The following is a 16,748-nucleotide window of genomic DNA, read 5'->3' on the forward strand; positions in this document are numbered from 1 at the left end:
AAGTTGAGAGTATAAAAGTACAGGACTCAAAGTGGACACACTGATGGCAAGGGCTATGGCTTCCATAGGAAAGTGTGGAGAGGACCCCTGGTTGGTTGTGTCGAGGTAGCATCCAGGGCGGGAAGGTCCTTGTTACTTATAAAAGCTACAGATGCAAGCAGGTTAGGGTGCTGTTATTGCATAACCATGCCATTCTCCACAATGGCTTGTGACTTTTTTCACTCCTGGGGAGGGGGGGAACAGATCTTTCGGAAAACTGTTAATCTTATTATAAGTTGGTTTTGGGTAAAGGAAAACCTAAACCCAGTGTTTCTTTGCTCCGTTTTATAGTCTGAAAATTTTGAGTTTTTAAAATTTAAATAATATCCAATAAATTTCATAAATGTAAATTTTATCCCCTTTTTCATTAAACAGACTTCCCAGTCTAGAACAGCACTAAAGCATTTATCACATGGATCTGCAATGAAATCAAACATGTCTTGACTATACAGTAGCCTGAATAGAAGGGTTTCTAGTTTTTTCTTCTTTTACATTAAAATCCACCTCCCACGATGTGTTTTAGTAATGTAAATTTGTAATGCATTTCTGTCTGCTTCACCTCCTCCGAAATAAAAATGAAACTAAACATATACATCCACTCAACAATCAACAACAAAAACATGAAAACAAATTTCAAGCAGTAAAACATTCCAAGTTAGCAAGCACCGTTTAAGAGCTCATTTTGCTTCTCCTGGTTTGTATACTAAGGACAATCACATGACAGGGACAGTGCTGTCAGTGAAAGGGATGTCCAACAAACAGTCTGTAAAACAAGATGGGACACCCATGCTAACACACTCGCTCACTCATGAATGCAGGTGGCAGGGGAAAAAACTGTATTTGCACGGGTTTATTGGAACCTGTTCACTAAGAATGAAATCACAAACGTATGTGGGAATGAAGTCACAAAGACCCCCACTGTTGGTCTTCATCACTCAGATTTAAAACTCTAACTCAGCAGAGTCTCCCTGACTCTGTTTCAGAAAAGCAGCGGCCCTTTATTAAGCCTAAGGAAGAGCTGGTATTTGAGTTGATAAGTGCATGGGAGAAGAATAGGAAAACGAAGGGGTCAGAAAACGCAAGGCTGACTCAAAAAAATCCTTGGGAATTTCTCCCAAGTCAGTCTTAACTCTTGCAAAGACACAAGCCCTTGAAGACAGTACAATGAAGTAGTGACAGTTAACCTCAGTTTGCTATCTATAAATGCTAAAATATGGCCCCTGTTTGAAAGACTTAACGTAGACAGGGGCAGAGAGCTCGAATTCCTCCTTACTTCCTTTTTCATCCACAGGTAACAAGTAGGTAGTAAGTTGGGAAGAATTTACATGTGACAGAGCATACCCCAGAACACCACTTCCCTCTGAGTGGAAGACCCCAACCTCATTCTTCAGCCCTGAGTTTGGGTCTTACATGCATGTGAAATCTGATGCACACACGTTTAAGGCTTCAACCTACAGACCTTAATTTTCAGAAGCATTGCTGTGAATGTTCTTGATGCATTTTGTTATCCACTATCCATGCATCAGATGGCACCAATCAATAGTCCTTAAAAACTCTAAGTACAAATCCCGAGTCAAGGAAGGTATAATCGTTGGGGAAAGTTCTGGATTGTTCTAATATACACTACTAAGAACTGGACTATGTGACAATGCTAAATTTTGTAAATTCCCTTCCTCCTTCCGCCTGTTATGGATGGTGGTGATTTTGCTTAATATCAGCTTTTCTCTGTAGTGGTACTTATGGCTATAGTTACTTGAATGGAAAAAACAAAACAAAGGTAACTACCTGAATTTTCCAGTGTATAGTTGTAGTACACCTCAGAAAATGGTTGATTCAACGGTCTTGAGTCTAGAATTCAGGATTGTTGACCAATACTGTAAATTTACATAGAACATAATAAGGTAAACCAATTAATATGCTATATTTTAAACATTTAAAAAATATTTTTGCATTATAGTCTCGACCATAAAATAGTGATTTATCTACACAGCAGGGTAGACTGACAAAACCATCCTGGAATGTAGAGTGGAGTGTGTGTTGGGCGGGGAGGGGGATGGTCACTGGGGACGGAACAGTCCTCAGCAAAGAATCGGCTTCCCTCATGGGTTTAGGTAACTGGGTTCTCTAAGGACACACAGAAATACTAAACTTACCACTCTTTAAAATGCACATTCCCAAACAGCAAGAAAAGTGTGCTTTGAGATACTTCTCCGTCTCACTGCACACTTTTCGTACTGTTCAGAGAAAAAGGCAAGACCAGAAGGAGACAATTCAAAAACATCAAGTCAAAAAGTGACTGGAGAATGTGTTACCTTTAACAGGGACTTAGCCTCAACTCAAAGGGGTCCACCCCCACCCCATTATAGAGCCAAGCAGCCAGAAAAGTGCTTAAAGTATTATCTGCACAGTTAGTATTAAAAATAGAAAATAAAAAAACAGGGTTCTTCTTCAGGCAATGATTTCAGAGTCTGAGGAGAGAAAAATGAAGAAATTTCAAGAGTCAGAAGTGGAGGAGGGGGGCGAGACGAGTGACCTGGCCTTAAAACTCGGCTCTCTGGGAGAAGGAGTTGGGTCAGTTACACCTAGCCGACAGGGCAACCCTTCTGTTCAGCCTTTCTCGTAGTGAGCTCCTGGATGACAGTGCACTGCTCCAGTTCCCCAAATCTGAAAACAAAACCTGTCTGCAGGTATGAGAGGGGCCGCTCTCTCCACTTGAAGAGCAATGGGCAGCCACACTTGGCCTTTTCCCTGCCTACACTTGAAACTGTTAGAACCAGCGCAAAGTTGCAGGCACTGCCATGGTTTATCAGTAGGAGATGTAAAAACTCAAACCAATTTGCTTTATCTAGAATGTGGAATCACTGATCTTGCACTTGTGTTTTTATTTACTTGGTAGCTTCTCAAAAAAAAAAAAAAAAAGCAATCTTAACAACAAAGAGACTTCCTCTGTCATCTCCTGGAAGTCCGACAATAACACAGTTTCTAAGAGAAGCCACTAGGCCACGGGACTGGCTGCAGATGGCTCCTGCCACAGCGGAGGGGCAGCCAGGCTCAGGGCCTCCCACAGCTGCACCCGGGGTGGGGAGGGGCGAGGAGGGGCGGGGTAGACGCAGCAGCAGTGTCTGTGTTAAGCACTAAGATTTATCAACTACCCAGCACAGCAGGCTACACCTGGCATGTGCAGGAACCTGACCTGCGGACCCTCTCTTGCACAGGACTAGTCTCCGAAGCACCTTTGAGTTGTACGGACGTAAGAATAGCTTTGAATTATAGAAGTTATATGCATCTTTTAAGAATCACATTTTGATGATTATAAAATTTTTTTTTCTATTTTACAACATAGGTTCAGCTACACTGAAAAAATTACACCGCTTATTGAAATACATTTCATTTTAGAAACAGGCTACTAAAGAAGTCTATACAAAAACTCTAAAATAATTTTTGTAGTAAAATAAAGGGAGCGTTAGGAGAGCTACACAAAGAAGACAATTTCTGTCTTGCTCTATAATGCTTGATATACGGTGAGGGGCGGCTGAGCTCTGGAGCCAGCACTGCCAGCTGAGAATTCATTACCATACACAGTGATATAATTAATGCTCTGGATTAATCTCACAGCCTTCCCGATTAGTATGAAGGAAAACCAGGCCTAGCCCCTCTTTGAGGGGAAGTCCAGGATATAAAAGCAAGCATACCTCATCAGCTGATATGAAATTATAAAATTCCATAAGTCTGCATATCTGAAACCTATAAAAGTCATCAGAAAATGCAAGCAAATTGGGCTTCAGTTCGGTGGTTCCCCTGGGGCAGCAGAAGGCAGCCTTCTCAATCACTCCCTCCGGGAGAGAGAGAGGCGGGGGAGCGCCTGAGAACCGCGCGGGCAGCGGGGCAGCGGGGCAGCGGGGCACCGGGCTGGAGGAGGTGGACGCTAATGTTGCTGGGGTGGCGGCGGCGGCGGCGGCGGCGGCGGCGGCTGCGGTTGCGGCTGCTGCGCACTGGTCTTCTCTGCCAGGTGCCGCAGAAAGCTGTCCTCGCTCTGGCCTCTGTGATTTAAAGGCTCGCTCTTAAAGAGGGCTGGAGGCGGTGGGAGGTGAGGCACCGGGGGAATGGGAAGGTGGTGCGGGTGGTGTGGGTGTGGGTGGATGTGCAGGTGCGAGAAGGGGTGGGGGATGGGCCGGGGGGGAAGCGCGCTGCCAGGGTTCATGTTGATGGGAGGGGCCGGAGTCACCGGGGTGTTCACCACCGAGGGCATGGGAGTGGCGGGGGCTGCTGTAAGTGGGGTCTGGACAGCAGGCGGCACGTTCACAGGGCTGGTCACCCGGAAACATTTCTCCTTGTGAGCCTTGAGCATGTTGGAGAAGCGGAAGCGCTGGCCACACACGTCACATGGGTAGGGCTTCTCCCCGGTGTGCGTTCTGCGGTGCCTCTTCATGTTGGGGCGACTGGTGAAACTTTTGCCACAGATTTCACAGATAAAAGGTTTCTCTCCTGAAGTGAACACAGAACACTGATTAACACACTGGGCCGTGTACTCCCGCTGCGCCTCTGGGGTTATGAGGGGTCACCACCTCTCTCCCCAACACTGATCACCTTCTCCAAAAGTCAAAGAGCACCCCAAAACAGGGACATCAATCTTCAAGGATGCCACCAGTAAACTTATGGCAGCCTAAAAGGGGGCTCCTTCCAGAAAGAGGGGTGAGGGAGGAGACCCCACAGTGGGCACGCTGGGAGCAACGCCCCTCATCCAGGCCTCAGGCTGTTACCCTAGAGTACTCCCACCCAAAGGAAGGTGCTGAAACTGGCTCCTTAGCGGACAGCTGTGCCCCAGAGCTGCAGCAAGGAGCCTGCTGCTGGTACCAGGCTCGCAGAGGCTGGCCTGACTCGCCCTGTAGCTCAAGCTTCACCTGCCTCCGCGTGCCTCTACGGAAGCACTCCCACACACATATACAATTCTGCCCCATGGGGGTCTCCCGCACACAAAAGAGAGCCTTCAGCACTCCTGGGACCTGCCTCTCACATGCCCCTTGGTGGTTCTGAACATCATAACTGTCCTTACACTGTTGGCAAATGACCACAGATGAGGTGAGGGCCAGGAAGGAGGCCCACTGGGGCTCTCATGGCACTGAGGCCCGCAGTCAGGCTTGGGTTCTGAGGTTGTGGCCTTTACCCTCCTTTCTTCTGGAGTCCCTGGCCATGTCTTCCTGCTTCTCCATCCGGGCTTTGAATAGCACACAAATGTGTCTACTCACCCCTTCACAGGAGTGTGAGGCGAGGGGCAGCCCCGTGTACAGGCCCCTGGTAGCCCACATTTACCAGTTCCTGCCTCAGCTCCCAGAATCTGCAGCTCCTCTCTGCAGGAATGCCTGCTCCCAGGGCTGCTGTTCCCTACCCTCCCAGGAGGCGAGCTAGCATCCCTCTGTGGAATCTTGCACACACTACACATTGCTACAATCCCTTCACATTCATTAATCTCATGATTTTCATGGCCACAACATGTTATCATCCTTCTTTTACTGGTAGAATATTAGGAAACCCACCCAAGGCCATTGGCTATAGCCCAGCTCTGGAACCTGTGCTTCTGACACCTGAAGCACAGCCCTTCCTTCCCAATTAAAACTGTGACGTTGCAACTTCTTGCTGTCCCCCTCCACTGTGAAGGGATGCAACTTCTTACTGTCTTCCTTCATTGTGGGCCCTTTATCTCAGATAGCAAACACCTCTTCCTCCACATCAGAACCCTGTTTCTTCCCTTCTCATTCTAGAAGAAAACTGACACCTCTTCACAGGAGCCAAAACTTGCCTTACCTCCCTAAGAGATGGGCTATAGGGGTCAGCAAGGATCTGTTTTCTCTGTAACCATCAGTACTAGTTCAGAGTACCATACCGCTCTCTCTCTTTGCCTTCACTATTCAAATCCTGCCACTGCTGGGTTCTTCACTGGGCCTTGGGCTCAGCTGCCTGCAGGGGTCTGGGTTGAATCTGTCACTCTTTTTCTCAATCTGTTTTCTCCAATCACCTTAAAAACTTCAAATTCTACATTAAATCAGTTATGGTGCATCCATCACTGGCAGAGAATGCCCTGACAGGAACCCTGTAAGGCAGTATCTATAACCCATTAAGTAAAATAAGAAAGTTACAAAAATGAATACGTGTGATTATTATCTATTTTTAATGGAGTTACCCAAAGAAAAATATAGAAGAAATATAGCCCATACGATCAGTGATTCTCTCCAGGTAACAGTCCTGAGTGATGGCTTACTTTGTATGCTAATCTGTATTTCCTGATTTTCTAAAATCCACATGGCATACTTGTACATGTTGCCATAGCATACCTAACACACTGCAGACTCCCAACAGCTGTAGGAAATAGAACCACAGCACCCCAACATTTGAAACATTAGCATGTATAAGCAAATACACACCATCCTGGGATCCTGGCACATGCAAGGCGAGGACTTTACACACTAGGCATTAACATCATTAACTTTTCCTCCTTTGTTCTAATTCCTGTCCCTGATAATCTTCTGACTATAATTCACCTTGCAGTATTTTTCCGTAAGTGAATATGCTGACCAAAGAGTGCCACTCAGCCATTTCACTGTAAATTAATAAGTAAGCCATTTTATTTACATATTAATAGGACCATGTGGCACCTACCAGTCTCTCTGACCCTGATCTGCTTGTATACACTGACAAACACTGGAATCTGGAAGCCGGAATGTAGAATGCCAGATCATTACTTTTTAAATTTTATTTGAAAGAGAGAGAGAGAGAGAGAGACAGACAGACAGACACTGTCAGACAGGTCTTTCATCATTAGTTCACTCCCTAAATGTCCCCAGGGCTGGGCTAAGTTAAGCCAAGAGCTAGAACTCAATCTGGGTCTCCTACAAGGGTGTCAGGGATTCAAACACTTGAGCCATAATCTACTGTTACTCAGGATGCATGTTAGCAAGAAGCCAAATCAGAAGAGGAGTGAGGATGTGAATCCCAGCCCTCTGATGTGGGCCTGAAGCACTCTAAGTGGTATCTTGGCCTCATGCAAGGCACCCAGCCTAGAAAAGTGCTTTCTGACTCCCGTTCCAGAAGCACAGTGGGTTCAACCTGGAGCTATCCAAGCAGCGATTCAAAGAACCAAAACCCCAGAGGTCCCAGACGTGAATTAATCCTAAAGATCCCCAATGACAGTAACTCTTCCTTTTAAGAACTTGTAATCACTGAACAATGCTGACCACCAAACACCAGTCCATGCAGAAGCTATGGCTTGGGGCTTGTCCAGCAGAATCATATCCTGTTACCTGACATGATGATGGATCAGGAGAAGGGTCACATTATGCAGAACCATTACACTAACTAGCACTTGAGAACCATATCCGGGGGTAGATTCTGTGGGGGATGTATGGGCCAAACCCTGTGGAAATTCTAGCCCCACTGGTTAGCTTAAGAGTTGGAGTAGTCATGGACTAAGCTAGGTATGACCAAGGAGCCTGCCATCAATCAAAGGTAAAGGAATCTACAACAGTCTGGGCTGGTCAAGGCAGCAGCACCTGAATGTGCATCCTGAATAGGGTGTGGGGTGGGCCAGGCTGCAACGTTCACCAGTTCATACAAGGCCAAATGGAAGTGGAAGGCCAGACTTCACTGGAACCTGGCCTAAAACCCAATGGCATGTATGAGAACTGGGACTGGGAGTGGATTAAGTGGAGGAACTTGGGAAACTCCCCTGGCAAGTCATAGCTCCTGCTGGTGAGCATGTGGTCCAGACCTGGAGGTCGGACAAGCTGGGCATAGTAGCTCCAACAGCTGGCTAATGTGTCAATTTGTAATGGAACAGGGTGGACCGGGCAGGACTGAGCAAACCTTAGCCCACAAGCGAAACTAGAGACCAGGATGGAGCACAGGTCATGCCGAGCTAGGCTCTTGCACCTACTGGTCTACGTGAGCCAGGAATGCTAAGCCACAGTGTCTAAGGCAGAGGTCGGGACAGGTGAGCGGCTGAGCCAAGCTGAGTCAGAGCAACCACTGGCATGTGCATGATCTATGGCTGGGAACAGGCACGGTTGGGGAGCTAAGGGGACAACCCTAGCTGGGTTGAGGTTCCCACCAAGGGGCATGTGGACTGGAATGGGGGCTGCGTTCTGATCAGGATATGGTTGTAGTCTCCCTTGGCACAAATGTGGACTGGGATTGGATGCACCGAGCCGGGCCAGACCCCAACACCCTCTGGTATCCTAGAGGACCAGGGGAGATGTGGGATGGACCAGGCAAGGTCTCAACCTCTACTGAGCCAATGTGTGAGCGTATGTGGGTATAGATGAGCCATGGCTGGGCTGAAACATCCAACAGCAAGGACCAGTTTGGGTTGAAGGCCAGTCAGGAAAAGCCACTGTTCCTGCTAGGACAGGAGGTGAACTGAGTAAGGCTGGCTCATGGACCCCCTGGTATGCGCAAAATCTGGCACTGCGAGAGGTTCTGATGGAGGAGCCTGGGCAACTCCTCTGGCAGGACACAGACCCAGCAGGTAAGTGCAAGAAACATGATAGGAAACAGCCCAGAACAGGCCATGGAAAGTTACCCACTCGCACACACTTGGCATGGGTCGGGAGCAGACCAGGCTGAATCAGGTCACGTCATCCACTGGCAAATCCGAGCGCCAGAACAGTGTGGGTCGAGCCAGGTTTGATCACAACAAAAACCAGTGTACAATACGGAATGCCAAGGTGAGGTTGCCTGTACTGGATGTGACTGCAGTGCCCAACCAGCACGCATGAGAACCAGGAATGGAGGGGGGCGGAGCCGGCAGGGGGATTAAGGGGGGGTTCCCTTGCTGGATAGCTACTCCTACTGGAGAGCGTGAGCTGGGATGGGGGCAGACCAGACCAAGCAGGGCTACAACACCTGCGCGCCTCATGTGGACTTGATCAGGGAAAAGCCAGGCTGGGCGAGTTATTCCTACTGGTGCAAACAAAATTAGAGTGAGTGAGGGTAGGTTGGGCTTAGCCACAGCATCAGCTGGCAGAAGCTGGCACTGGAGGCTAATTCTGTCAAGTCAAGCCACAGAACCACGTGGAGAGTGCATAATCCGGGAGTTGGAGAGGCCTGGGAGGGAAATAGTGGGCTCCTCCCTCTTGGGTTACCACTCCCATGGGAGGGCACAAAAACTAGGACAGGGGCTGGGGTGGCTAGACAGACACCCAACAGCATCTGTGTGGGCTGCATAGTGGAGCTGGTTAGATGGAACTAAGCTTTAATACCCATTGACATGTACGAGAGCTGAACGGGGTGTGGGACAGATTGGACTACTGCTACACATACCCTGGCAAACCAGGGTAGGGGTCGGGCCTGGTGGGGGTTATTGTCGCTCCAACTAGGCTGCAGCTCCCACTGGTTTATGCGAGGGCCGAGTATGTGCTGGGCAGAACCAGGCCGGACTGCAACACCCATTGGTTCCAGTGGAAGTCGGGGTTGAAAACAGAACCAACCCAGCAACTGCAACCACCAGCTGATCAGGGAGATGGACTGTGCCGGGCCCTGTACACACAAGAATCTGGTCTGAGAACACCTCAGACAAAGTTTCTTTGGAGATTTCCCCAATCGAAATGCTGGACTCAGAACCCTAACCAAGAAAAGACAGAAGACAGAACAGGTCAATCAACCATTTCAGCTGTATGTTGGCAGTGAAATACAGGGCAAATGGAGACTCTATGATGGACTATGTCAATTAGTGGATTCTTCAAAGACCTCATTGTGCTTGGAGTGGCAAGATTGGCAGCGATTCATAACTGGTGAACCATCAAAATGACTTGAGCAAGAACCTCGGAACATGCCCTAAATCCGGGACCTGGGGTGGGTGGGAAACTGGGTGGGCCTTCTCCCTTAATATCCCCCTTTAAACATGAAGGAAACAATATAGAAATAATAGTCTTACCCACTTTCCTATAGCCCTTGAAACTTTTTACCCTAGTTAACTATGTAAAGATTGTCAAAAATATAATAAAAAAAGAAAAGAAAAAGGAAAAAAAAAGTGCTTTCTGTCCTTTCCCTTTAGAAATATGTTTGTGTTTTAAAGATTTATTTATTTTTTATTGCAAAGTCAGATATACAGAGAGGAGAGACAGAGAGGAAGATCTTCCATCTGATGATTCACTCTTTTTTTTTTAAAGATTTTATTATTATTGGAAAGCCAGATATACAGAGAGGAGGAGAGACAAAGAGGAAGATCTTCCATCCGATGTTTCACTCCCCAAGTGAGCCGCAACGGGCCGGTACGCGCCAATCCGAAGCCGGGAACCTGGAACCTCTTCCGGGTATCCTACGCGGGTGCAGGGTCCCAAAGCTTTGGGCCGTCCTCAACTGCTTTCCCAGGCCACAAGCAGGGAGCTGGATGGGAAGTGGAGCAGCCGGGATTAGAACCTGCGCCCATATGGGATCCCGGGGCTTCCAAGGCGAGGACTTTAGCCTCTAGGCCACGCCGCCGGGCCCAATGATTCACTAAGCAGCCGGGACTAAGCCAATCCAAAGCCAGGAACCCGGAGCGTCTTCCAGGTCTCCCACACGCGGGTGCAGGGTCCCATGGCTTTGGGCTGTCCTCGACTGCTTTCCCAGGCCACAAGCAGGGAACTGGATGGGAAGTGGAGCAGCCGGGATTCGAACCGGCACCCATATGGGATCCTGGCACATGCAAGGCAAGTATTTAGCTGCTAAGCCCAGAAATGTGTGTGTTTAAGTCAGCTGTGTACAGAAGTGTTTGTAGGGGCTGGTGTTGTGGCATGGTAGACTAGGTTCTCTGCCTTTGGTGCCAGCATCCCATGTGGACACCGGTTCATGTCCTGAATGTTTCACTTCTGATCCAGCTCCATGCCTTGGCCTTGGAGGGCAGCAGAAGATGGCTCAAATCCTTGGGCCCATGTGCAGAACCGAGAGGAGAATCCTGGCTTTGGATCAGCTCAGCTCCAGCCATTGCAATTGTTTCAGGAGTGAACGGGTGACAGAGGATCTCTCTGCCTCACTCTCTCTGTAAGTCTGCTTTCCAGACAAAAATAAATAAAACTTTCTTTTAAAGTGTTCTGCAGTTAAGTCTCAAGACAAATACCCCCAACCTTCCACCCACAGCCCCCCAGCCTTAATGGTACTTCTGGTAACCCACACATTTTTCCTTCTAAGAAGCTAACATCTCAGAATAGATCCTCCAACAGAACTATGTTACTAACAGATTATTTAAGGTGAAAATCTGCAGGAAGCTAACAAGCATGGTTTTTTTCTCAGTGAGGTTAATGAAACTTCCTACAATGACAGTAGACTTTCAGCAGACACCACAACAAAGCACCATCACTTGCTGAAAGCTACAAAACAGATGATGTTTTCAACAGTATTTTATTTTCTATTAGAAAAGTCTTTAAATTACATTAAATACATGTCTTCCTTCTAACTAAAGGAAGTTCAGTTTTTCCTATGCTGCCTATCAAACAGCAGGATCGCAAATAGCACAGGGTGATGACTGCTACCCTGGACCTCAGCCTGGAACCAAATGCACGCACTGTCACACTTCACTGAATGGAGGGACATTTTTTATACCTGTGATGTCCTTCGTATCCCTCCATTTTATTACTATATTAAATTTATGTCTGCATCATTTAAGTGTGTGTTTCTGGCGTTAGACTGCCTTGGACCAGTCACTTAATCTTACTGTGATGCAAAGCATGAAGCGCTTAAAACATTTTACATATTGAGCTGTTGTCACCATCATCATCTTTATCATTATCATTCATTAAACTGTAAGCTCTTTGAGGTCAGAAACTTGGTACGAACTCATCTGTACGTCCCTGGGCACACTGCACCTGCCTAACACAAGAGAATCAGCCAGAGTTCTACTCTGCTTTCACCTGGTATCCACATCATCCTAGGAAACCCGGCTTGATGGCTGGTCAGCTTCCCTAGATTAAGACCTGCCTCTTCAAATACAAAGAAATACCCCAATCAGCATCAGTTCCTACAGCAGTCTTTTCTTCTCTGACACCACCTCTTCTTCTGCTCCTCCTCGGGCACCACGGGCTTCTCTAACACCAGAGAAGCAGACCCCTCCAAGGCTGCACTGTTCTGCTCGGGAAGGCAAGCTGGGCATCCCCAGCTCTGTCATCCAGCTGCTCTTTCAATCTGGGTATTACACATGATACTAAAAGGTAGCGGACAAACCAAGGGACTACCAATGTTAACCAAGATCCAGTACCCTTAATATACAAAGAGCTGTTATAAACAATAAGGAAAGTCAAACACTTGCAATGGGAAGATGAGCAGAGAAAAGGCACAAGCAATTCAGAAAATATATTGATGTCTACTAAGCACATGAAAAAATGTTCAGCTTTTTTTGATCATTAAACACCTGCAAATTATATGGTAAGAAGCTATTTCTGGGCCAGCATCGTAGTGCAGTGGGTTTAAGCCATATCCTGTGATGCCAGCAACCCATATGGTTGTCAGTCCAAGTCTTAGCTGCTTTATTTATCTGATTTATTCGAAAGTCATATAAATAAATAAATAAATAAAAGCACTGTTTATCCCCAAAATAAGTAGCATATAATGCATAACAATGCCTATTATTTACAGTAAAATTACAAAAAGGAAATTTCATCAGCCAATTATACTTCTGATAATGATATAATAAAACACAAATAGGTTATAACACAGAAGACAGACCCAATTTTTATTTTGTTATAATATATGTGAGTACACACACATATTCTCTGTCTAGATGTGTTAAGAAACTGAAGGGGGGCGGTGTCAGCATTGTAATGCAACAGGTAAAGCTGCCACCTGCAAAACTAGCATCTCATACAGGCAGTGGTTTGAATCTCTGTTGCTCTACTTCCAATTTAGTTTCCTATTGATGTTCCTGGAAAAGTAGCAGACGACGGTAAGGGGGCATGGGCCCTGAACCCATTTGGGAGACCCAGAAGCTCTCAGCCTCTGGCTCTGACCTGGCCAAGCTCCAGCTGTTGTTGCCATCTGGGGAGTAAACTAGTGGATAAAAGATCTCTCTGACTCTCCATTTTCTGTAACTCTCCTTTCAAAAAAATATTCTTCAAAAAACAAACAAAAAACCTCAAAGATTTATTTAAATGATCATTTTTAAATGTAAACAGAGGCATATTATTGATGGTTAAGATTTTACTTTTACTTTGTATGTAATTTTCAGTGTCTAATGTGTTCATACTATGTTTATATTACTCTTTTAATAAAAAAGATAAAAATTTCAATGATTATATTCCTTTAGAAGAAGTAGGAAATACTTAGCTTGCCTATATGGCCAAAGAAGAATACTATTTTTGTTGTTCTGTTTTTAAAGATTCATTTACTTTTCATTGGAAGGTCAGATATACAAAGAGGAGGAGAGACACAGAGAAAGATCTGTTCACTGGTTCACTTCCCAAGTGGCCGCAACAGCTGGAGCTAAGCAATATAAAGGCAGGAGCCAGGGGTTTCTTCAGGGTCTCCCACGCAGGTGCAGGGTCCCAAGGCTTTGGGCTGTCCTCAACTGCCTCCCCAGGCCACAAGCAGGGAACTGGATGGGAAGTGGAGCAGCTGGGACATGAACCAGCGCCCAAAAGGGATCATGGCACATGCAAGGCAAGTATTTAGCCTCTAAGCTACTGTGCCAGGCCCATACCTTTTTTTTTTTTAAGATTTATTTTATTTCAAAGTCAGATATACAGAGAGGAGGAGAGAAAGAGAGGAAGATCTTCCGTCTGATGATTCACTCCACAAGTGACCGCAACGGCCGATGCTGTGCCAATCTGAAGCCAGGAGCCAGGAACCTCTTCCGGGTCTCCCACGCAGGTGCAGGGTCCCAAGGCTTTGGGCCGTCCTCTCCTGCTTTCTCAGGCCACAAGCAGGGAGCTGGATGGGAAGTGGAGCAGCCGGGATTAGAACCGGTGTCCATATGGGATCCCAGTGAATTCAGGGTGAGGACTCTAGCTGCTAGGCCACTGTGCCAGGTCCTGCACTTTTTTCTTAGTATGGATGTTTAAAAGTGTGACTCAGGAAAGGGAAGAAAAGAGGAGACATAAATGCACATGAAGGAGGGCGTTAGGAATGGGGAAGCAGATACAGGGAGACGCACATCAAACTGAAGGGATATGGATGGAGAGACTTCAGTGCAGGGGGCTTCATTCAATTGTGTGACAAATGCCAAGCACCATCAGTCAATGTGACTTGACTCCCCCCCCCCCTTTTTTAATAGTTTCCTGCCAAGTCACAAAAAAAGCAAACAAAAAACAGAGGGATACAAAACCAAGAACCTATGGTGAGTCATCAAATTGTAGCAGGAAAGTGTTCAATATTTGGTTGTTTCCTGCTATCCGTTTGGGCTATGCCTTCTAAGTGTCTATTTCCTTCTGAAATCTAATTTAACTAAACTCTCACGTTCTACTTGCCCAGCGCTTAAAAGCTGAGGGTGTTCTGCTCAGAGGCAGAAAGAAGCTTAGCAGGTAGACATTTTGTTTAGACAAACAGAAACCAAAGAGACATCCAGGGGTGGAATTTCCTCACCACTAGCTAAGCAAAATGACAAAAAGAACAGCAGGTTAGGGACTAGTTTTGTGGCATAGCTGGTAAAGTCACCACCTGTGAGGCCAGCATCCCAAATGGGCATCAGTTAAAGTTCAGCTGTTCCACTTCTGATCTAGCTCCTTGCTAACATAATTGGGAGAACAAAGGAAAATAGCCTAAATGCTTGGACTCCTAGCACCTGTGTATAAGATGTGCATGAAGTTCCAGGTTTCTGGCCTTGGTTTGGCCCAGCACTGGCAGTTGCAGCCCTTTGGGGAGTAAGCCAGCAGACAGAAGATCTCTCTCCCTCTCTCTTAACTCAGACTTTCAAATAAAATAAATCTTAAATAAATGAAGAAAGAAATCCAAACAGCAGCTAAGCAGGAACACCTCCTCCAGGTGTTCTCCAGCAGACTAATAGAAACCAGGATCTCATGATCAGACTTTATCTGGAAACGTGAATGATGTTTCATGTTGCCTCATTTTGTGCAAGGCAAGCTAACCCCAAAATGTCAAATTCAGGTTGAGATTTTTTTAGGGGATCTGTGGCTTTAACTAGTTCCCTGGAAGCTGGACAATCCCAGGGATGCAGGATTTAAGTTGCTGTCCCTAGAAGCACAACAAGGTTACAATATTACTTAACCTCCTTTAATGGATATGTTCCTCAAAGCAGTGAATTTTGGCAAAGAACACTAATCGAACTTGTAGCTTACTCAAAGAGTCCCCTACTTAGAGCAGTCAGTGCCTTCCACAAGGCTCTCCTTAGAAACAGTAACACACACACACCATCGCCAAGGTTCTCACTATTTCAGAACTAGAAGCTTCCAAGCCACAAGCAGTTAAGCCACTGTCTTATAGGAACTCAGAGTCAAGGCACTCATAAATGTTTCTTAAATAGTTACAAAAGCCAAACTTTCAGTATTGTAAATCCCTATCTTTACATACCACATTTCTTGAAAATGGATTTCTATTTGGAAGGCAAATTTAGATTTGTTTTAAAAAACAAACCCACAGATGGTTACAAGTAGTTGCAACACAGTGGTACCTTTCCCAGGAAATCCTTACCAGTGTGTGTTTTCATGTGTTCATCAAAGTACTGCTTCATGTTGAAGTCCTTACCACACCACTGGCACATGAACTGCTTGTGCCCAATGTGGATGCTCATGTGGGAGCGCAGCTGGTACTTGTACTGGAATCGTTCGTCACAGTTCTGCACGGGACACACAGGGAGATTCTTAAATGCCAAGCACAGGAGCTTTACCTGAGCCCACCCTGACACGTTTGCAACATCATGTTCATTTTTTCACACTCAGAACAGAATATGGTGGGTAAGTTGTTTGGATTTGCTGTATTTCTGGAGCTGAGTTACCAAAAAAAGGGAAATGTTCTTGTACAGTGATTACTAAAAGACTCCCAATGTCTTTGAGCCACTGTGAAAGCTAAGTTAGTCTATGCCATTCCTAGGTTAACCTAAGGGAGCTAACAGGCTTAAAACTGATGCTGCTTGATGCTGCCTTGGTGACGCAGCAGTGCCTGGATCCCACATGGTTAGTTCATGTCCCAGCTGCTCCACTTCCTATCCAGCTCCCTGTTTGTGTTCTGGGACCCTGCATCCACTTAAGAGACCCAAAAGAAGCGCCTGGCTCCTAGCTTCATATCAGCTTAGTTCTAGCTGTTGTGGTTGTTTGAGGATTAAAGCAGCAGATGGAAGATTCTCTCTCTGTAAAAAAAAAATGTTTTGGAGCTGGTATGTTGGCTTGACTGGCTAATCCTCCCAATATGGGTGTCGGGTTAGTCTACTTCCCAACCAGCTCCTTGCTTCTGTTCTGGGAAAGCAGCATAGGATATCCTAAAGCCTTCGGACCACATGGGAGACCTGGAAAAAGCTCCTGGCTCCTGGCTTCAGACTGGCTCAGCTCTGGCCATTGTGGTCACTTGGGGAATGAACCAGTGGATGGAAGATCTTTTTCTCTGTCTCTCTGTAAATCTGACTTACCAATGAAAATAAATCAACCTTAAAAAAAAAATCTGCCTTTCAAATAAATAAAATAAATATTTAAAAAAGAAAAACATTGTATATACAAGGGCTTATGCCAGGGTCCTGACACTGCTCCCCTAGCAGACAGATGGCACACAGCGGCTGGGTGGTGGATCTGTGGGACATGTAC

The 16,748-nt window shown here is 46.3% G+C and overlaps 1 protein-coding gene across 1 annotated transcript in view; it reads right to left on the reverse strand.

The window, feature by feature from the left end:
• Positions 1 to 3,964: 3,964 nt before the first annotated feature.
• Positions 3,965 to 16,748, reverse strand: part of ZNF652 (zinc finger protein 652) — a 60,922-nt gene continuing 48,138 nt past the window's right edge. The window contains exons 6-7 of the mRNA XM_058675865.1: positions 15,646 to 15,790; positions 3,965 to 4,524 (exon numbers count right to left, since the gene is read on the reverse strand). Coding sequence (XP_058531848.1) covers positions 3,965 to 4,524; positions 15,646 to 15,790 — 705 coding nt within the window. The remainder of the gene's footprint in view (positions 4,525 to 15,645; positions 15,791 to 16,748) is intronic.

Source organism: Ochotona princeps, chromosome 17 (assembly GCF_030435755.1).
Source record: "Ochotona princeps isolate mOchPri1 chromosome 17, mOchPri1.hap1, whole genome shotgun sequence".
Taxonomy (NCBI): Eukaryota; Metazoa; Chordata; class Mammalia; order Lagomorpha; family Ochotonidae; genus Ochotona; species Ochotona princeps.